General features: G+C 60.1%; 2 protein-coding genes across 2 annotated transcripts; one reads left to right on the forward strand and one right to left on the reverse strand.

The window, feature by feature from the left end:
• The first annotated feature begins 5045 nt into the window (after nt 1-5045).
• On the forward strand, nt 5046-14165 carry TMIE (transmembrane inner ear). The gene is made up of 4 exons (XM_045492653.1): nt 5046-5525; nt 9035-9152; nt 12434-12583; nt 12890-14165. Exons 1-4 carry the CDS (start codon nt 5280-5282, stop codon nt 12988-12990), a joined length of 615 nt encoding a protein of 204 aa, XP_045348609.1. The 5' UTR covers nt 5046-5279; the 3' UTR covers nt 12991-14165.
• Nucleotides 14166-15333: 1168 nt separating this feature from the next.
• On the reverse strand, nt 15334-20530 carry PRSS50 (serine protease 50). Its single transcript, XM_045492652.1, has 6 exons — nt 20351-20530; nt 20080-20271; nt 18658-18820; nt 17331-17614; nt 16049-16215; nt 15334-15691 (listed from the first exon to the last, which is right to left on the reverse strand). Exons 1-6 carry the CDS (start codon nt 20457-20459, stop codon nt 15461-15463), a joined length of 1146 nt encoding a protein of 381 aa, XP_045348608.1. The 5' UTR covers nt 20460-20530; the 3' UTR covers nt 15334-15460.
• Nucleotides 20531-21858: the final 1328 nt, after the last annotated feature.

Genomic DNA, 21858 nt, shown 5'->3' on the forward strand with positions numbered 1-21858 from the left:
GCCTAGCTTCCCAGGAAGGGCTCCCAGGACCGCCCGGCAGTGTCCGGGAAGCCGCCTCGCTTCTTCGTCCTGGCGGGGCCTTCCCGGGCATCCGCCCCTATTCTGACCGCTCTGGGCCTGGGTGCAACCCCATGACCTCCTCCACCCGCACCGAATCCCAGAGGCCAGCCCAAGAGCCGCGCTGGGTGGGCTCGAGAAACGTACCGAAAGTGGGGTAAACCGAGGCTGCCCCGCACCCCCTTGGGCCAGATGTGTATGGCCAGCGACCATTTCTTTCTGTGTGACCTTGAGGAAGTCCCCCTGCCCCCACTCCTGGTTCTCATCATGGCCCAGTGGAGCATGCAGCCTGCGCTTGTCTGCTCCAGGGCCTGTGACCTTGGAAAGGGTGGCGGAAGCCTAGTCCCAGGAGGGGGGGGTGGGGGCCGGGGAGGACAATGGTTCAGCCTGCAACAAAGGATCCCGCTGTCTGCTGCCTGGTCCCCCTCCAGCCACCATGCCTATGCCCCCCCACCCCCCCCCCATCACTTCCCGCGGTACACGGGTTCCAGAGGATGACTGGAGTCATTTCCCCTTTCAGGGGTGACAACACTGAGGCCAACAGGCCCCATACGGACAGTGGAAGGGCAGAAAGGGTACCCCACCAACCCTATACTCAAATCTGAGGGGGTGGAAGTCATGCCCCACCCTGCCAGGCTGAAGAAAGATCCCCAGTGGAGGGGGCACATGGCAGTTCAAGGGGATCCTTCTCAGATGAGCAGGGTCTTGGTGGGTCTGTGGGTCCTCTGGCACGTGGGTGTGGTCAAGCAAGGGGTTTCTGGGCTTGGGGGGAAGGGCCAAGGGCTGGAGAGTAGACATGGCCACATAGAGAGAGCAAGGTTGTCCAGGAGGGTGTGGCGAGCAAGGCAGGCAGGACAGAGCCCTGAGCAGGAGGAAGCAGATTCAGTGAGTGCAGATTCTCTGCAGCAGCCCATCCCCTCTTCGGGCCTCAGTGTCCTCATCTGTACCTACAGCTAAGGGAGGGCAGCGCTGGCTGGGCTCAAGCAGGAAGGGAAGGGCCCCCTCAGCTTCCTCCCCACAGCCCAGCCTTCCTGTTCGGCCACATCTAGGGGAATCGGAAAGCTGGGGGACATCTTCCCTTACCCACCCCCACCGACCCCCAGAGTGGGTGACCTCACCAGCATTGCCAAGCCCGGTTTTACTATCTGCCAAGTGGGGCAAGACCTGCCAGGCCTCGCTCCCTCTCTCTCTCGGCCAGGACCAAGTAATCTATAGTCCCCTAGTAGTGCCCAAAGGACAGCCTCCACTGGGTCCACCTGCCCACACAGCCAAGGGCCCTTGCCCAATCCCACCGCAGATGTGCACACACACACCCACCCCACTCTCGCATGCCCTGCACACGTATGTGATTCTACAGTCACAGGAATGTGCAGCGTGTACATTTACTTGTGCCACACAGACCCATCTACTATGAACACACTGGCAGGACTTCCAAGTTGCACAGCCCAGGAGGCAGCCTGTACGTGGGCATGGGCAGACGCTGTGCACATCCACATGGACACGGACTTACATACTGCTCCATGGAACACACACTAAGACTCACAGACACACAGAGAGGCAAGTGCAGAGTGTGCATGCACTCCTGTGCACACGAGAGGCTGGGACACGAGCGCATGCTTCTGTATACACAGGTCTCACCAGGCCCGGCCCAGCCCCAGAGCTATTCTGGGCCAGGCCTGGGGCCAACAAGGTCAGAGATTGCCAGCTCCCAGCAGGCCCCAGCCACCGTGTCTCAGGCCTAGACAGCCCAGCCCCCACTCTCAGCCCAGGCCAAGTCCAAGATGTCCTGGATCCCAGCCTGGCTCCGTGGCTGGGAAGATACCTACTCCCGACCCTCTGCTTCCCCAGAGCTGAGCCTTGAGCCCTGGCATTTCTGGCTCCAGGAGAGAAGCGTTCACAGGTTCCCCTGGCCACTGTCGACTGCACTGCCCATGGCTTCCAACCCAGCGGTCCTAGAGACTGGACCGGGCCCCTACAGGAAACCCACAGGAGCTAAAAATAGCACCCGAGGGACAAACAGGGTTCCGCAGGCCAAGCATTCATGCCACCATGCATGGAGGGGACACTGTCTTCCAGGGGAACGAGGCTGGGGAATCTGGGCACCTAGAGCTCTGCCACCCCAGACCTGATGGGCCTTACTGGTAGTAGGGTGCAGGAGAAATCAGGGACCTCATAAGAAATAGAAAAAGTGGGGCACCTGGGTGGCTCCGTCTGTTGAGCATCCGACTTCGGCTCAGGTCACGATCTCACAGTTGGTGAGGTCGAGCCCCACATTGGGCTCTGTGCTGACAGCTCAGAGCCTGGAGCCTGCTTCGGATGCTGTGTCTCCCTCTCTCTCTGCCCTTCCCCTGCTCACGCTCTTCTCTCTCTCAAAAATAAATAAACATGAAAAAAATTAAAAAAAAAAAAAAAGAAATAGAGAAAGTACTGGACAGGGGACAGAGGCTTGGGTTAGGGGCCACAGACTGAGTTTGAGGCCCCAGTTCCTGTGTGACCTTATGCAGGGCACAACCCCACTCTGGCCCTCAATTCCTCATAAGTCCACAGAGGAGAGGAAGAAAAGCCTTTGAAGATGGAAAAGGCTTTAGCTTCAAGGATGTTTTGCTCACCGTGGTATTTCACCTTTTGGAGAATTGGAAAAAACACCAATGTTTGACAACAGGGAATTGAGACAATACCCACAACAATCACAACGACTAGCATTTCCTGAAGGCTTGTGATGTGCAGGTGCTGTGATACCATAGTTATACCCATTTTATAGATGAGGGATTGAAGCTCAGAGAGGTTCAATCTGAGGTCTGAAAGCTGTCGATGTGATCATGCCCCAGGAGTCTTAGTTTTAAGCTTCAGTACCTTTAGAAGTTATAAAGTTTAAAGCTACAAATCTATAGAAAACCTAATTTGAAAGTTTCATTTCTTAAAATTTCTTCGTGCTCATTTAGTTTTGTGAATTGGGGATAATAACTTCAGTTTTGTTCAGTCAACTTTCGCCGCCTTCAGAGAGCGAAAAAGGAAATTTATATCATTTTTCCTAGCAGGGAAAGCTAGCAACTCAGAACTCCATAATCCTTAGTTCAATATAATCCTCCTAACAGCCCTTTGATGAAAGTCTTGCCCTCTCCATTCCGTAGATGAGGAGTTCAAAGCAGAGAGGGGTAACGGCTTGCCCACGGCCACTGTCAGGCCCACTAACCTCAGCCTAGTCCAGCCAAGGCCTCTCTGACCCTGTGTCCCAAGGGTGACCTCCCTGGGTGGTCAGTGCGGCTTTCCCTAGCCTGGCCCATGACAGAGGCATGAGGAAGCAGACGCTTCAGCAAGTCATTTGGGCTTTAATAGAATCCCTATTTGCCTGGCTGGGGCAAGCCTGGGGAGGATGGGGTGGCCCAGCCCACTGAGACCCCAGACTTTGCCACTTACTGTTGAGGATCCCTCAGGCCAGCTGTCCTTTGCCAGTGGCTCTCTTGTTTCCCTGCCCGCCTGTGATTTCCCACCCCTGTCACCTGTGGGTGTCCATGGCTGGCCCTCCGCTCTCTGCTGTAGCTCTCACCTTGGCCCTTGCCCATCCAGGCAGGAGCCCTACGAGGCTCTGAATCTACAGGGTCAGGAAGGAAGGAAGAAGGAAAGAAGGAAGGAAGAAAGGGAGGGAGGGAGGGAGGAAGGGAGGGAGGGAGGAGAGAGGGAGGAAGGCAGGGAAGAAGGAAGGGAGGGAGGGAGGGAGGAAGGGAGGTAGGAAGGAGAGAGGGAGGAAGGAAGGAAGGAAGGAAGGAAGGAAGGAAGGAAGGAAGGAGGAAGGAAAGAAGGAAGGAAGAAAGGGAGGGAGGGAGGGTGGGAAGAAGGAAGGGAGGGAGGGAGGGAGGGAGGTAAGAAGGAGAGAGGGAGGAAGGCAGGGAAGAAGGAAGGGAGGGAGGGAGGGAGGGAGGGAGGAAGGGAGGTAGGAAGGAGAGAGGGAGGAAGGAAGGAAGGAAGGAAGGAAGGAAGGAAGGAAGGAAGAAGGAAAGAAGGAAGGAAGAAAGGGAGGGAGAGAGGGTGGGAAGAAGGAAGGGAGGGAGGGAGGGAGGAAGGGAGGTAGGAAGGAGAGAGGGAGGAAGGCAGGGAAGAAGGAAGGGAGGGAGGGAGGGAGGAAGGGAGGTAGGAAGGAGAGAGGGAGGAAGGCAGGGAAGAAGGAAGGGAGGGAGGGAGGGAGGAAGGGAGGTAGGAAGGAGAGAGGGAGGAAGGAAGGAAGGAAGGAAGGAAAGAAAGAAGGAAGGAAGAAAGGGAGGGAGGGAGGGTGGGAAGAAGGAAGGGAGGGAGGGAGGGAGGGAGGAAGGGAGGTAGGAAGGAGAGAGGGAGGAAGGCAGGGAAGAAGGAAGGGAGGGAGGGAGGGGTGGAAGGAGAAGTGAGAGAAAGGATGGACCAGAGAAGTCTCCCCACCCCAGACCACCCTCCTCCTCCTCCTCCTCCTCCTCCTCTTCGTCCTCCTCCAAAGCCCTCTGGGTCTCCACAGCTTCTCAGACCCTCCATTGCTCCATCCCTGGGTTGTCAAGGCTCATCCTGGGGTCAGGACCACAGTACATGTGGGCCAGGTTCAGTGCAAGGTCAGGATCATGGCTCAGACTGGAGTAAGAATTGGGGATCAGACTGGGGCAGAGGCTCAAGGTCGGCCAGAGTCAGAAAATGGTCCTCCAGCCCTTCCAGGGGGAGTCGTCCCAGTCCCGTGGGGCAGCAGGTGCTGGCTTCTTCAGGAACCTTCCATAGCACCGGGAACTAGCAACTCTGACCATACCATCCCCTGGTCCCCATCCCCCACTCTAGCTCTGGTGTCCAGAGTGACCAGAGCCATTTCTGGGCAGGAAGCCAGCCCAGGACATCCCTGAGCGCCTGTCACTATGGCAACCTGCCTGCCATACCGTCCCCCCAGCCCCCACCCCCACCCCCACCGCCAGCCTGGGTCCAGCAGGGTTTTTCAAATTCAGAACGTCAGACTGGGAAGGGCCTCCCAGATCAGCAGATTCTAACTCCTCCCCTTGCCCCAGATGGAGAAACTGAGGCCCAAGTGGGGCAGGGGAGCCGGGGCCTGTTGTTCAAGGACCTGACCCCAGCCTATCACTCTCACTCCTCTCTGCCCGGCTGGATCGGGTTAGGGGAGGGAGACCTGGACTCGGATCCACCGGGAGGGGGGCGGGCCCTCCACCCGCGGTGATGTGGGGGCGGGCGGCAGGGAACCAGACACCGACGATGAATAAATGATGCCCACTCGCGGCCTGCGACCAGATCGTCACCGCAAGCGCCGGCTGCCTGGCGGGGCAGTCACCGGGCCAACCGCGCCCGGCCCCCCGCGTCGCTGGCTCCCCCCACCTGCGGCCTCGCCCGCCCCGGAGCCGCGGGGCGCGAAGATGGCCGGGCAGCGGCGAGGCGCGGGGCCCCTGTGGGCGCTGGGCGGCGTCGCGCTGGGGGTCTGCCTCGCGGGGGTCGCCGGGCAGCTGGTGGAGGTGAGGCGGGGCGGCGCGACGCGAGGGGCTCGGGGAGGCTGTGGCCGCGCGTGGCAGAGGGCTGGGGACGCCCTTCTGCCTTGGGAGCTGCCTTTTTTCCCTTCCTCCTGCCCTCGGGGACCTGGATTAATGGGGTGACACAGCCCTGCCCCGAGGGCTTCCAGGCTGGGGGGGGGGGGAGACTCAGCCCCCAATCTTAGGGTCCCTGGTCTAATGGGAGGGCACAGCCCCTGACTTCAGGAACATTAGTCGGGTGGGGGAGACTCACCCTGATCATAAGGATTCCAGGTCTGACTGGGGATACAGCCTTGCTCAGTCGCTGGGGGACACAGCCCTTATCCTCTTGCCTTTGCCCTAATGAGGGCGGGGTGTGGGGGGGTGTAGGGAGAGGCATGATCTTTGGTTTCAGTGACCTCTATCTAGTCTGATAGGGGAGATCTAGTCCCTGATCCTAGGGTCTGCCAGAGGAAAGAGCTTCTGCCTCCAGAGATCCTTCAGGGTCCCCTGACTAATGGGGGAGACATAGCCTTAGGAAGCAGGTGAGGGCTTCCAAGCTGGAGGGTAGGGGCAGGAAGAGGAGGAGATCCTTTACAGAGCAGCCGTGTGTTGAGTTCAACTCCATGTGGAGCACTTGGCCCTGGAGGGGAGAGGCAGGCAGGCCAGGACCCAGGGACTCACTCAGGGGTCTTACTTGGTCCTGGTGATAATGGAGAGTTGGCAAAGGTCTCTGAGCAGGGGAGAGTTGTGATGGGTCCTGGTGTGGAAGGAGGAGGGTAAGTTGGGAGATGGCGCACAGCTGAGAGAACTGCGGGGAGCTGCCGTGCCGCCCAGCAAGAGGGAAGGAGGACAGCCGGGGGGTTCGGGAGCTCAGCTGGGGCCAGGCAGGGCGGGAAAGGCAAGAGTCGGGGCCACCTGCAGCCTCCCTGGCCCCTCCGTACCCCATTCTTGCTGAGCTGAGCAGGGGAGCCAAAGAGGCAGACCAGACCCAGAATTCTGAAACACGAGGCCGGAGGGAGAAGGCCCAAGAGGCAGGGCCAGGGAGGAGTGGGGGTTAGAGCCTGTGCAGGCAGAAGCAGAGAGGAGAGGCCAGAAAGACAGAAAGGCAGGAGTCAGCAAGGTGCCCAGGAGAGCCCTCGGGGGCAGGTGCCAGGAGACAGGATGGAGAGGGAGGACAGAGCCTTATCCTGAGGGTCTAAGAAGACACAGCCCTGAACCTGAGGGTCCGAGGGACATGAAGACAGAGCCCTATACCCCGATACTAGCCTGTCCCTGCTGCAGACCAGGGGGTGTGATCAAAATGCTGGGCTGGAGTCGGATGTCAGCTCCAGTGTCCCTGTAAGGGGAGCCAGGCTGGCTTGAGCCCTGCAGAGTATACCTGGGTCCCTTAGTGGCTGCCCTGAGGCCTCTGGTGCAGAGCTGAGCTGGCCTGGGTGTGGCAGAAGGCTGAGGGTGGGTGTTGCATCACTTCTGAGCCAAGGACTCTTCTCCTCAGCCCCCAGGAGCACATCTTCTCCCGGCTCATCAAGGCAAATTGCATTTGGAGTCCATCTGCCTGCCATCTGCCTACAGCCTGAGCAAGGGCCTGGCTGAGCCCAGGGGACCCAGGGAAGCACCAGAGAGATGGGGAGGGCTGAGTCCACCCACCACGATCCCTACAGCCATCATCCTCCATCTGATGGAGGCCGGAGCTCCCAAGCTTTAGAATTCAGACCCCCCAGCAGTGCCCACCACGAGGAGGTGCCCCACTCTAACGCGTTACCCTCTACCTGAGATCCCTATCAGGGAGAGATTGTAAGCTCCACTCCACCCAGAACAAGGCTGGAACAAGGTGTCAGAAGTGGGCTCTCAGCTTCCCCGGGCTCAGAATCCAAGATCTCTTCTCTGGACCTCGGAGTCTTCCAGCCACACAGCCCAGCCAGGCCAGACACACTGAGCCTTAGGACCCCGGCCCTGACTCTACAGACATATGTCTGACCACACGCTCGTACTCCAACCACACGTGTGCCCTGTACCCACAACTATGTGCCCAAACCCTATGTGCTCCAACCCACACACATGTGCCCTGAACCTCCAGATGTGCCTGACCCCACACACGTGTCTGACCCTGCAAACGGATCCAGGCCCCTGGGAGGATGCCGAGGAGGGTTATCTTCTTGTCAGTTTTCCCACTCTACTTGGGTAGAGAGAGCTTCCCAGAGAACCTTGGAACCACCCCATGTTTAAGTTACAGATGGAGAAACTGAGGCCTAGAGGAAAGGAAACTCCCACCCCAGTTTACCCTGGTTAAGAGAAAAAAGCTGAGGAATCATGTATCAGTCCCAAGCACAGAGATGCCCTGTGTTACCTGGGACAGGTTGCTGATCCTCTCTGAGTGTCCCCAAACATGCCGAAGGGTGGTGTTCATTAGATGAGGAACTTGTGGTAGGTGCCAATCCATGCTCACGTACCAGGGGAAAGACTGGACGGATGGTTGAGTTGTGAGTTGCCTTTCCTTCCCAGAGAGCCAGAAAGGACTCCTCAGGTCGGTCCATATTCAGTTAATCAGGAGACAATGAATTCCACAGATGCCCCAGGGTCCTCTCTCCCTCTAAACGCTAACCGCCTCCCCCTCCATCCCTCAGCCAAACTTGGCGACAGAGATAGGGTCATATCCCTCTCGGCCCCTTAGGTCAGGGAGAGGTCCTGCCTAGACCCACCAGGACAGGGCTATGTCCCCCAGGGCAGGGCCTTGTTCCCCTAGACCCCCAGGGCAGGGCTGTGTCCCCTCAGTACCCCAGGGCAGGGCCGTGTCCCTAGACACCCAGGGCAGGGCTGTGTCCCACTGGGAAGGTGGGAGGTGGCCTGCTAAGCTCTGCACAGGCTTGTTCCAGTCATGCTTATAGCTTTCGGCCTCTAGGTGTCGCTGCCTCATTGCAGACAATTTATCTGGTCCTGTCCCAGGAGACTCTGGCCTATCCTTCTGGTCAGAAGAGGTGACTCTGGCAGGATAGGTGACTGTTGAGGTCACCTGGTGGGGGTCCTGGCCAGACAGCCGAGCCACGGGCCCTGAGTCCAGCTCCACAACCCACCCCACACCGAGGGTGCTTGAGAGCAAAGTCCCCCAGGGCAGCACAGGCCTTGCCTTGTCTCTGGCCTTGGTCCTGAGACCCCATCTGCCTGTGGGGCCCAGGACTGGAGCAGGAGGAGACCAGCAGGCTGCCGGAAGGGGCCTTGAACCTCATTGGGACAAGCCATCCACCTTTGCCCCTTCAGGCCTTGGTGTCCTCAAGCATCCCAAGTACCCTTGTACCCCAGGTCCCTGGCTCCATGGTTCTGGAGCTGCTTTCTTCCCTTGCTCTAAATCCGGAACTTCCCAAGGTCTAGGACGTTGACTGTGAATGTCGAAGACTCTAGATTCTAGGAGATTCCGAAACACTTGCACTGAGTCCTTGCTGAAACCTGGGCCTCTCTCGGCCCAGCCCCAGCCCCCGGCCTCTGCCTGGCTCATTCTTCTCTCTCCTGACCTGCAGCCCAGCACGGCTCCGCCCAAGCCCAAGCCACCCCCATTGACCAAGGAGACGGTGGTGTTCTGGGACATGCGCCTCTGGCACGTGGTGGGCATCTTCTCGCTCTTCGTGTTGTCCATCAGTGAGTAGCTGCTCCCCGCCCTCTCCCACCCCATGCCACCCCCTGCACCCCGCCCCCGGCACCACCCCCAGGGGCTCAGAGCAGCAATTCCGGGCAGTACAAGCAGGCCAGTCGCCCGCAGGAGGCCCACTGTGGTTTCTGGCACCTCCTGATCTACACAAAGTCCCTGTGGAGGGCTGACAGGCTGGTGGTGACCTGAAGTATTCTGCCCAACTGGGACACAGCCACATGGCAATTACGGTAATTACAGGGGACTCCACTGAACCAGGATGAGGACGTGTCATTTTTCCCTATCGCTGGCCTCCTGATGCTTCTCCTGCTGTTTGGCCAGGCTTAAAGGGCCCACACCCAGAAGCCCCAGCAAGGCCATCCTTGGCCGCAGCCCAGCCTGGAGGCTCCCCAGACACCCGGCAGATGTGGCTCCCAGGCTGCAAACCCTGCCTTGTCAGATCCCGTCCCCCTGGAACGACTCACACCCACCTCCATTAAGAGCAAGGGACCCCTTCCTCTTCTGGGACTGAGTTGCTTGACTCCAGCTCGCAACAGCGATGGGCTTGGCGTGCCCCCTTCGGCCCTTCCAGAGCAGGGGTCTGGAGTTGGAGAAAGAGGGCAGAGAAATGTCGGGGGACAGGGAGACCACCAGGGTGCAAAGCAGAGTCTGACGAAGGTTCCTACACGTCAGAGGTTTGGGGGAGACGCAGGCAACGAAGGGACAGAAAACCCCCTCGCCCTGCACAAGCTTCACGGAGGAGGGTCCTCTCCACTGCGGATGCGTGCGGGGACGCATGCGGTTTGGCTGGGTAGGCTGCCCCCCAAGAATTCCAGGCAGAGGGCATGGTGCGGGCAGAGCAGGGACGGAATGGCCTCCACACAAGGTCTCAGGTGACCCCTAGAGGACTTTTACTGTGTGCCCCCCAGGTCGGATAAGTTCGAGCTGGAGCTGGCTCAGGATGAGGTCCCCTGGAGGGCAGCGCCACAGCAGAGGGCCCACCCAGATGTGAGGACTCCGAGGGAGACAGGGACATCTGACTTGCATCTGTTTCTCCTGGCACCAGAAAGGCCCTCCTTGTGGGAAAGTCTCCACGCACACCCCCACCACCATTTCTTCATGGCTGGGGTGGGAGCAGGATCTGAGCAAGGGGCTGCATTTCATTCCTAGCCAAGGTGAGAATCAGTCAGGCGTCTCTCTGGAGGCCCTACTGACACACCGTTGTGGCTACAGCCCCAGCCCAGGTGCTCAGAGAGGAAACCGTGCCCCCCAGCCCGCAGCACCAAGAGCATCTGCCCATAAGGAGCAGTTCAGGGTGCGTGTCCAGGGAGCAGCTCCGGGGCACTCCACGGAGCAGGGGTGAAGGCACTGAGGGGCCTCTAAACACAGAACGGCCTCTCCAGACTCTGCTGGGCCCCGGACAGTGGAGGTGCCCAGGGCCACACAAGAAAGTTGCAATGACAGACCTGAAGAGGGGCTTGGACATGAAGCAGACCAGCCCCTACTCCTCACCCTGCTTCCTAGGAAAGAGGAAGAGAGAGTAAGTAAGGGAGAGTCCCAAAGTCTTCTGAGCAGCAGAGCACCACTTGTTACCTTCCCTGCAGGGCTCCATGCAGGGCCCTGGGGAGTAGGGATGGCATCTCCTGGAGAGGAAACCTCTTTCCTGCTTTCCCGGCTGCTTGGGCCCAGAACCTCGTGCAGAGGGGCTGGGGTTGGGTGGGGGTGCCTCTGGAGGTCCTTCCAGCCTGGGGACTCACATTCCAAGCCCCTGCCTGGGCCCTGGGACTCGATCCAAAACACGTTGTTTTTTTCCCTTCGTTGAAGAGAAGTGACTGGGCCAGGCTGGGTGGGGCAGGCAAGGGGCGGTGTGTGGGCCCTGCTCCAGCTGCCAATGGCTGAGCTCCCTGCAAAGCTGAGGCCTCAGAGAGCCTGGGACCAGCCTCTGTGGAGAACCTGAGTAAGCACGGTCAGAGGACGTGCCTGGTGGGGTGGCTGGAAGAGACGGCCCAAGCCGGTAGGACTAGGGCCATAGGCCTACACACAAGGGTCTGGGGAAGACCAGAGCCCAGCTCTCCGGATAAGAAAGGTTTGCCGTTTACCCCTGGACGGCAAGGTACAGACCTACTGCTGGGGCCTCGTGCAGCCCCCCAGAGTGCCCTGATGCTGTTAGCTCCCCCTACCCACCCATTCGGGAGTCCAGCGCTGTCCTCAGCAGAGTAAAGACTTTGAGGCCATCTCATGCATGCACGCATTCCTTCCTTCCTTCCTTGTTTTTCATTCTGTGAACCTGGGGGAGACTTAGCGGGGCCACGATATTTGGCTGAAAGAGTCACACCAGTTGACTCCAAAGGGTGCTCCAGCCCCGGCTACATTGGTCTGATGCATCTTCCCTAAAATAGGCCTGGCTTGTCCCGCTTGGCCGTCCTGCCCCCAGGAGTCTGCCAGGAAGTTATGTCTTGTCATCTGATTTATAATAGGAAGCAGCCCCGTCCCCTCCCCTGAGGCTGGGGCCAAGGTGGTCAGACTGTGGGGCCTTAGAAAAATAAACTCAGTCCAGCCGGGCCCTGGCAGCCCAGCACTGCCCTGCCCATCACTAGACAGTCCAGCTTCGTTCCCTGGCCCAGCTCGCGTGGGCACAGCTGCCCTGAGCCGGAAAACCGCTCCTGGAATAACCGTGGGAGGTGAACGCCCCAGGGCAGGGTCTGTGCCCTCTCGTGGGCTCTTGTGGGCTCTCACGGCCAGGAGGAGCTCAGGCTTGTCCTCAGGGGGGTTGAGGAGGACACAGCTACGTCCTCCAGTGTCTGAGGTCCTCTCAGGAGCCTGGGGAGGAAAACCTAGGAATTACTAGGAGCCGAGAGACCTGGGTGGGAACACAGGACAGCCTCCAGGTAGCTGTAGCGTGAGTCACCGTGCAGTCCTCTGCCCTGCCCTCCAGGGGCCTCAATTGAGTCAGAAACTGAGACCAGTGACACGATTTAGGATCCAGGGCAAAAGGAAAGTATGAGACCCCTTGTTCACAAATTGCTAAGAACATCGACGGCAGAGCGTTAAGCCAAGCGCGAGGCCCTTCCAAGAGCGGGCCCCCGTGTGAAGCCAGTCCTGCTCTGGAAATTGTTGAGCTGACCTCGGAAATCCCAGAGCCCACAGGGGTTCTGTCCAAACACAGAACCTTCTGCCAGAGTCTCTTGGGTGAGACACATTTAGGTAGATGAAGGCAGGTCTGCAATGTGGGCACGATTCCTGGGGTGTCTGAGCTCCAGCCTCGGCCAGGCCTGCTCTGTCGTCCCTACAGTTATCACTCTGTGCTGTGTCTTCAACTGCCGCGTGCCACGGACCCGGAAGGAGATCGAAGCCCGGTACCTGCAGCGAAAGGCAGCCAAGATGTACACGGACAAACTGGAGACTGTGCCGCCCCTCAACGAGCTCACAGAAATCCCCGGAGGTGAGCAGACCGGGGAGGGGCCCCCAGCTGCACCACCGCCTGTCCCTGCCGAGCCAGCCAGACCCTCAGTCCTGCCACCAAGAGTGTCCCTGCTCCCCGCCTCTGCCCCAAACCTGTCCCTGGAGACCAGAGCACAGAAATGGGCCCGAGTGAGAGAGACCCAGAGGCAAGTAACACCCGGAGCTCTTCTGCAGGCAGGAGAAGTTCGGTAGGAAGGAAGAAGTGAAGGGCTGGATGTGGGAGGCTCTGGTGGGGGCCCTAGGACCCTGCCTCACTCCCGCTACCTGCTTTTCCTCTACCCCACAGAGGATAAGAAGAAGAAGAAGAAGGACAGTGTGGACACAGTGGCCATCAAGGTAGAGGAGGATGAAAAGAATGAGGCCAAGAAGAAGAAAGGAGAAAAATGAGAAGGGCTTCCTGGAGGTGGCAACTGGGGCTGGATAGCCCTGGGGCTCAAGTCCAGGCCAGGGTCCAGGCATCTCGGACTCCAAGCTCACACATGGACCACAGAGGTTGCAGAACACCCTCTTCTCAGCTCCGACAGGGTGGCTGAGGCCCCATCGTTACGGCCCGTCAGGGGCAGAGACAGGACTGCTTCAGGTGTCCTGCCTCCCGGCATGGACTCAGCTCCTGTCGCCTCACCCATGTGGCTGTTCAGCCAACATGGTCTCTGGCCACTGTTGCCCTGCAGATCCAGATTACACCCACCCGGACGTGCCTCTGTCCCTTCTGTCAGGAACAACAGTGGCTCTACAGGGTTGACAGGAAGCAGTTTCCTCTCTCAGAAGGGGATGGCCAAACTGGATGGGCTGCAGTGTGAGGCCATGCCCAGAACAGCCACAAGGAGGCAGAGGGTGTCTGGGGGAAGCTTCAGCTCTCAGACCTGGCTAGACAGCAGCCCTGGTGGCCAGAAAACTGTTCTAGGCCCTGTGGGGGTGCTGGCCAGGATGGTGAACAGAGAGGCCCAGAGGCAGGGGCTCCAGCCCAGCAGATACCCTGTGCCGAGCAACTGCAATGGAGTGGAGGCTGCTGGGGGCCTGAGTGGAAGGCCTGGGGGCTCAGGGCTGGGAGCTGCAGGGCTGGGTCAGGGGTGCAGAAGGCTGAGACCAGCAGGCCAAAGGGAGAGGGGAAGAAAGCTGGTACTTGGGCCCCATCTTGGGGATCCAGGGAATCAAGAAGCCCAAGGGAGGCTTGGGCCGTGCTGGCGGTCCCTGCTCTGTGGTGGCGGTGGGGAGGGGGTGTCAGGGCCCTAGGGATCATCGCAGAGGGCAGTTAGGGGCTGGCCACCCCCCCCCCCGCTTGTGAAACAGAACAGCACACAGCTTCCTCCTCTACCATCTCAGCTCTCATGCCTCAAAACATCACCGCTGTCCTGAAGGGGAAGGCCCAGACACCATCTAGAGACTGAATCTTTGGAGACGGGACACTCAGAGGGGTTTCCAGATGGCAGCGAACCTCTGCTGAGGCGCTCAGGTCTGAGCCTGGAAACCAGAGGCTCCTGAGCTGGGGAAGCTGCTGGAAAATCTCTCGCTGCCTCGGCAGCCTGCAGACACTTGTAAATAAAGCTGAGTGCCTTCTCGTACCCGAATGACCTGAGATGACCCCTCAGGATGCCCTATCCCTGAAGCATTGATGTGGAGGGTGACGTGGCAGTGACGGGTGGCACCGGCCAAGCTGAAGCTCCCTCCCCTGACTATTCTCCCAGCCTGAGTTAGGATGAGCTGGAGGAAGAGGTGGCGGCCGAGAGAGGCAGAGGGACAGCCGCAGCCAGCTGGGCATTAAAACGGGGGAGGAAGCCGCCCGCTCTCCGCTCTCCTCCCCTCCACTTTGTGGCTTTCAGTAGGCCTTCCGTGGCCTGAGCCTTGTGCTGGGGGACACGGAGGAGTCAAATCTGGATTCTGACCTACAGCTGGATCACTGTTCTACAAGAAGACACGAGTCCACAGGCAGACAGGAGTCACGGAGCAGCGAGGGGGCAGAGAAATTGCAGAGGACCCGCTGTGGGCGCTGAGAGCTCAGTCCGCCAGGCAGGAACCCTGACTCTGCCCTCAGGGTCCAGCCTTACGGGCTTCTCATACAGCAGGTTCAGGTTGTGGCAAAGGTCACTAGACCCATACAGGCCAGGGCCCTTCTGTGTGGCCCAGGCAACAGAGGCCCAGAGGAGGAGGGGCCACTTGAAGTCAGAGAACCAGCTGGTAGAGCCTCGGGGGTCCAGGCCTGAGCTCCACCTGCCCTGCCAGCTGCTCCCTGGCCTCTGCCCCGGGGCCTCCGCTGCTCTTTTATGGACAGGCATGGCTGCTGGCGGATAATGTCTGGTCCCGGTGGGCACCTGCCCCAGTCTCTAGGCAGGGGGCAGGGCTGGACGATCAGAGTTCACAACGGTGCTTCAGGGCAATGACAGGGTGTGTTCCAGCCACCAAAGTCAAGCAAAGTATCACAGAAAAGAACACACTCGCCTGCGGGGCCCAGACAGAGCTGCACCTTTACCCCAGCCTCACTCTGCGTCCTGGCAGCCCAGCTTGAGCCCGGACAGAACATTCTAGGCCATCCATCACCCCAGTATCGTCCCTATACACTCCCACCTTCTGCGAGAGCCACCCCAAACCTAGAGATGGAGGCAGACCCAGGGGCGAGGGGGGGGGGGGGGGGGGGGCTCTGCGCTTTTCAATAGAGACGGTCTGGAGTCCCCCCATCAAACCCCAGTCTGGCTTGCTCACCTCCCCCTCGAGCGCACCCAGGAAGGAGGAGGCTTGTGGAAGAAAAGTGTTTAATTGAGCACCTCATCTCTGCCCCACTTTGCGGGGCTGGGAGAGTTACACCTGCAGCATTCTGGGCTCAGAGGGGAGGACGGCACCCCCCGGGGACGGCACGAGGGTGTCAGAGGGCAACGAGGAGGCTGAGGGGCAGCGCTAGCACCAGGAGCAGGGCCCTGGACGGGGCTGGCAGGGCCTGCCCATTGACGCGTTCCCAGATCCAGTGACGGTAGGAGGTGACCTGTAGGTAGATGGGCGGGGCCTTGCTCTTTTCGCAACCTGGGCCCCAGCTCACCAGTCCCACCAGGTACCACGTGGTGTCCACAGGACAGACCAGGGGCTCACCGCTTATCTCCTGTGGGGAGGGGTGGCGGAACAAAAAGGGTCAGGGGGGCCAGGTGTGGCTGGAGGGAGACCTGCCCCAGCTCAAGGACAAGCAGGGACCTCGCAGCACATCTCTCCCACAGCCCCCCATCCCCCTGCCCAGGGGGTGCCCTCGAGATCCAGACTCAGGAGACCCTCCCTCAGAGGGGTTCATCTCCCCTCTCTCATGCCAGGTCCCGACCCCTCGTCTTCCCACTGCCCCCCCTTCTCTCTCACCCCCCCCTCCGTGCTCCTGTCCCTTCCCCTTCCAGCCCCGCTGCCCTGCACCCCAGCACCCCTCCTGGCCATGCACCCTTGGAGGTGAGGGAGCACAAAGAGGAGCACTCACATAGCAGAAGTGTTCCCTGTCGGAGTCCTCGGCACAAACCATCTGGGAGTCCACGATCTGGACCATAGAGGGGACTTTGGAAAACTTGTGGTAGAACTGGTTGCATTTTTTGTTGTTCAGGATGGTGACTTGCTTCTCCTGAATGGTCCGGAACTGGGGCCACATGCCTGTGGGGCAGGCCCCCCACAGCTCAGGCTTGGTGCTCTCACTGCTGCAAGCCTGGCGGCCCTCCTCCCTGCTCCTGGCCGCTCCTCCAACCTCTCAAACGGCCCCCCATGGACAGCTTGGAACAGGCTGCCCTCAGTCTGGCCTTGCTGGGTCTGCTCTCACCCCTACAGAGTCCAGTCCACGGGGTCCGTTCCTGCCTCAGCGGCTTGGCTTCTGACCCTTCTGCTCCCAAGGCCTGCCCGGCCCCACCCCGGCCCAACTCTCTGCTTTGCTCAAGCCCTCCCCAAAGGCCTCTTCCGCCCTCACTAGCCCAGACCCCCCTCTGTGGGCCCCAGGCACTGTGTGCTTCTCTCTCTCCTCCTCCTCCTCCCCCTCCTCCCTCTCACCAGTGTGTCTTTGTCTCTAGCCAGAAGCCCCTGGGGGACAGACTTCCAACCATCCCCAGCCGTTCCCCAGACAGGCCACGGCAGGAAAGACAAACAGCCACCCCCACCCCCAGGGTGGAGCTGCTCTTTTTAGGCAAGTTGGCTCGGTGAAGCCACAGGCAAGAGCACCTCTCTCGTGAAAAAGAGGAGCTCCCTAAATGGACTGGGCACTCGTCAGACTCCTAAAGAAACGCCCCCTGGGGGGGCCTGGGATGACAGGCTGCTCTTTGGGCCTTGCTCCATCCCTTGGGGGGACAAAGGGATTGAGGCCCACTGGGGGCAGGAGGCAGCCACACGTGGATTCTGAGTGACTCCCAGCCTTTGGGTGCGGACTGCCCTTAACCCACCATGTGAGGCATCGGGGGATCTTTTTACAGAACCTCGTTCATGGCACTTCAAGATGTCCTGCTTCAAGTCTTCATGTCCTACGACTGCGTGCAGTCAGCAAGATATTACTCTCCACTCCCTCTGCCTTCAAGGAAGTCCTGTTTACATGCCCCGGCCTGGGGCGGGGGGTTCATGGGCACTCTGGAGCCTCTAAGGCCTGAACGGCCACGGCACACTCACTGCCGAGACCCCCAAGGGGAAGGAGATGAGAGCCAGACAAGAAGATGTCTCAGACCCGGGCCTGCACCTGGGCCCTCTCCCACACGCTCCCACCCACCCAGTCTGGGGAGGCTCTGACTCACCATCAACCCTGGGGAGTCCCCAGCCTGTCACAGTGCAGACAGAGTGATCCTTCACCTGGAAGTCCAAGTTAGGCAGGCAGATGGGCCAGACATACGTGTTGTACTTGAGTGCCCATGCAAGCTTGACAAGGGCGATGTTGTTGGCCTGGCCCACCCAGGACCAGTACCGATGAGACTGGTACCTCTGGTTCACGATGACCTGGAGTGCTGGGACGTCGGCGGTAGTCTGAGATATCTGGTCAATCCTTGGGCTCCCCGCCCGCACTGAATAGATAAAATCATTCCTGGGAGAACCACAAGGGGGGTCTGTCATCAGCTCCAGGCACCCCACCCCCGCCCCCACCCCACTGTTGTACTCTGAGCAAACCCAGGCAGGCCACCCACCTGCTTCAAGCCCCCCAGGCCTTTCTCTCACGACAGATGTGGACAGGGCCCTGCGCACAGACCGTGTGGTCCAGCTTTCACAACAACCCTTGACTTTGTGGAGAGGAAAACCGAGGCTCAGAGGAGCCCAGCAAACAGCTTAAGGCTACACAGCTAGGAAGTGGCAGAGCTGGGATGTGGACCATTTTTCTCTGGTTCCAAACTCTGCACTCTCGGTCTGGCAGCCCGTGCTGGGCCCTGGAAGTGACAGGGGCCCAACACACTCAATCAAGGCAAGCATCCGTGGCCTCGCCTTCCAGCCTCCTTCCCCGGCATGCCCCTGAAGTCTCCACCTCGGCCTTCAGGCGTGGAGCATGCTTTTCCGCGGTCAGCCCTCAAAGCCAGCATGGATGTTGCATCCGGGCTGCTGCCCTGGCCCCCTGGAACATGTGCAGCCCCCTCTCTTGTCCCCACACTGCCCAGACTCCCCTGTCTTCTCATCTGTGTTTCCTGGAACCCCAAGAGGAGTGATGTGTCCCCTCCCTGCCCCCGGCACCCAGGCCGGGGCCTGGCTCCAGAGGAACGTCAAAGGCTTTGAGTCGAACAGAGGAAGGAATGAGTAAGTAAAGCAAAAGGTGTGAAACAAAAGAATTGGGAGCTCCTTTCTGTGGACGGGAGGAAGGGGGCCTGCCCTATGGCTTCCAAGCCCCCCCCCCCCCCGTCCTATCTGTGGTATGACGGCTCAGGACTGGGGAGCCAGGTGAGGGGAGCAAGCACCCGGCTTGAATCCAGAAGGAATCTGCAGGACTCAGCCTCCACCTGCTAAGAGCTGAAGTGGGACTGAGGCTGGGCCCGTGGGGTTCCGCAGAGGCCACAGTTGCTGCCGAGGGACCAGCTGCCAGGAATGACTGGGCCCCAGTGGCTCCAGACGCCTTTCTACCCACCAACCTAGGTCCCGACTCACCGGATCAGGCAGTGGGCCACGGTCAGCACCCACTGGGAGGCAATGAGGGTGCCCGCACAGATATGTGTGCCATTGGCCCGCACACTGACCATCCACGGCCACCGTCGAGCCATGGCCTCTGGGTCCCTGAGGGTGGGGTCTTCCTCGAAGGAGGAGCCGCAGGCTGAGGAGGAAGGTGAGAGTTTGATGCAGGATGGGACCTTCCAGCCCCATCTCAAGTCGCCTTCCCACCCCTCCCCTCAGCCCGATTTCCCGCCTCTCGGGCTGCTGGCCCACACTCATGCGGTGATTCTCTTTCCCCACTGGTCACCCTGTTATGATGCTGTCCACGTGAGGACTGAGGTCTGCAGTCTCCAAAGGGCCTCAGTGCTCCCCAAGTAATCCCTCTCTCTGGTCCCAGGCCCCAGGGCATTCCCAGCCACCAGCCTGGTGCAGCACTGGCCCCTTTGTCCTGGCCGAGAAGCCTCTGAGCTCTGGCCAGAACCTCCAGAAACTCATCCATGTTTCCATCTGGCTCCCCCTACTTTGGCCAAGGCAGACCCCTCTCCCTCCTCTGGGAACCCCTCCTGTGATTCAGTGAGGAAAACAAACCAGACGACCCAAGAGAAAAAGGAGCCACGTGCATGAACAGACACATCCCGAGGAGGGAACCCCAGCAGCCAGCCAACACAGAAGCTGTTCAGCCCTGTGAGTCCTCAGGGAAATGCAGACTTGCATCACAGTGAGGTTCCGCTCCACCCCACCTGCCAGGCCAACTGCCAGGGTCCCTGACACCACGTATTGGTGAGGATTACCGCCCCGGACCGCTCACTCCTCGCTGGAGCGAGTGTCAGCGCGTGCAGCCACTTTGGAAAAAGTTTTCAAACTGAAGATGCACATCTCTGACCTCACAGCAGCCCCCCTCCAGGGTTTTTCCAGGGAGATTCGTGGATTGTGAGATGAGGGTGCATGGGCCAGGACCAGCGTTTGCCAAGGCTAACATAGGAGAGGGGAGGTCTGCACGCACTGGGGTCCTGTGTGAGAGCCTTTCTGTGGCAGCTAAACTGTGCGCACGGAGTTCCAGGATAAGGAGTGATTCCGCGGGTCTCTGTTCAACATGCTGGAGAGCCACTGCTGCAAGGCTCCCACCCCAAGGCTCCCTGAAACCTATCCTGGAGATCCCCTAAGTCCTTGGCTGGAAGCCTGGGTCAGTTCAGGGACGTAGGGACATGCAGCCCGCCGCAGGCTCCACCAACTTTCCTGGCCTCCTACCTCACCAGGATGGGGGCCTGGCCCACGGTAGATGCTCAATGAACCCTTGGAAAAGGAACGTCTCTTCCCACTTCTCCCTGCCCCTTCCTCCTCCGCGCCCTCCATCCCCAGGGGTCAGAGGTCCTCAAGACTGCCCCGCATCCTCCTCCCCCGGGAGTCCATGGTACTCACTGGGAAATAAGCTGATGCCTTCTTTAGAAACAGGGCTGGTCTGGAGGGTCAAGGGCGGCGACAGGACGGTGGGGGCCTGGCGAGGAAGGCGAGGCCCGCCTGAGGGGCAGGTGGCAGTGGGTGCACAGGTGACGCCAGGGTCGGCCGGAGCAGGCTTGGAGGGTGTCCCGGGAGTCTGGTCCGCCAGGCGGCCTGCGGAAGGACGCAGAGGGGTCAGACGAGGCCCAGTGAGGGCCCGGGGGAGGGGGACGGGGAGCGCGACGGGGCTTACCAGAGGGCCTCAGCAGCAGCACCAGCAGCAGCAGCAGCAGCACAACGGCAGAGGCCCTGCGGCCCTGGGGGCCCTGCCTGCGGGCCCGCGTCCTACACTGAAGCTCCATCGGGAGTAGCCGCTTCTGCGCCGCGGTGCTTCTCTCGCGACGGCGCCCCCAGTCGGCCTCCCGCGCAGGCGCCTGCTGCGTGGGGAATGCGCGCGCCCCCCAGTGGCCACCCGCGGTGGCGCTCCCCGTGTCCGCCCAGCCCGCGGGCGCCCCCTACTGATTGGCCTCCCTTCCACCCGCACTGTGTCAGGGCCCCAGGGCGCGGGCTGCCGCTGGCGCCCCGGGGCCACGCGCTTTCTGGAGTCCCTCGGGCTACCCGCAGCCAGTTCCTGCACCTCCTCCCTCCTGCAGCCTACTTGCCCTGGGCTGGGGTCCTGCTTCCACCCTTCCCCTGGTGACATGAGACCCGGCCCCTGGGGCTGGCCTCCAGGGTCTTCAAGTGGCCTGCCTGCCCCTTAGCCTGATGACTACTGTAGGGCTTTGCCCCCGGGGCACTGCAATTGATCAGATGGAAAGGTTTTCAGGAATGATTTTTTGAAGATTAAAATTTTAAGCAGCAACCCCCCCACCCCCCCCACCCCCCAACCATTCAGCAAATGCTTTTCTCTTATAGATCCATCCGCTTCGGAAAGACGGCACAGGAGGTAGGTGAGGTTTCTCCTCAGAGAAAGAGACTCTGGGAGCAGAAGGCCACTTGAAGGTGGGTTGGAATTTGGGGAACATTTTGATGGCTCCGTGACACAGACAGATAACACAATTAAAAAGTGTCGTGATGAAATCCTATGGGGGGCTTAAAACTGTTGGGAAATTCTAGGTGACAGTGAAAGCAAGTCAGGACATTCTAACTTTTGCCAGGACCCGCTGTCTTGGGTGACACTCAGGCTGCCCGTTCAGTGCCCCAATCTCTGCGAAGACAGCAAATCACACCCACTACGCTTTTGGCGCCCAAAGGGCAAGGGCTCTGAACCTGAGGCCCACAGGGTCTGAGCCGACCCCACGCCTACCTCCGCACGGAGGCAGGGTTCTAGCTCCCTGGGGCGTTGATGGAGGTCACTGAGGCGGCTTGGGAGCTCAGGGCGCAGTCACCTCACACGATTCATCCCAGCAAGTACTCTGCCTTGCCCCCCACCCAACCCCCCTCCCCCTGTCACCATCCACCTCTGCCAGGGAGGGAGGAGGAACCGGTCAGCTTCTGTAGACCCTTAGGGGGATCTGAAGGGTTGGGAGAGGCTCACAGGTTCTGGAACAAAGTCCATAAATGCAGATCTGGTCATTGTGAGTTTCTTGGGAAGAGGCCAAATTCTCTTAGGAAGGCCCGAGGGAAACTCTCGTCAGAGGCCCCAGGGAGGGCCATGGGGACCCGGGGAGTTGCTGAGGTGGTGACAGGATTAAGCAGGGCTTAGGGGTCACAGAGTCCCACCCTAAAGTTGGCAGAAGGGGAGAGCGCAGCCCTGAGGGG

This window comes from Leopardus geoffroyi, chromosome A2 (assembly GCF_018350155.1).
Source record: "Leopardus geoffroyi isolate Oge1 chromosome A2, O.geoffroyi_Oge1_pat1.0, whole genome shotgun sequence".
In the NCBI taxonomy this organism is placed as follows: domain Eukaryota; kingdom Metazoa; phylum Chordata; class Mammalia; order Carnivora; family Felidae; genus Leopardus; species Leopardus geoffroyi.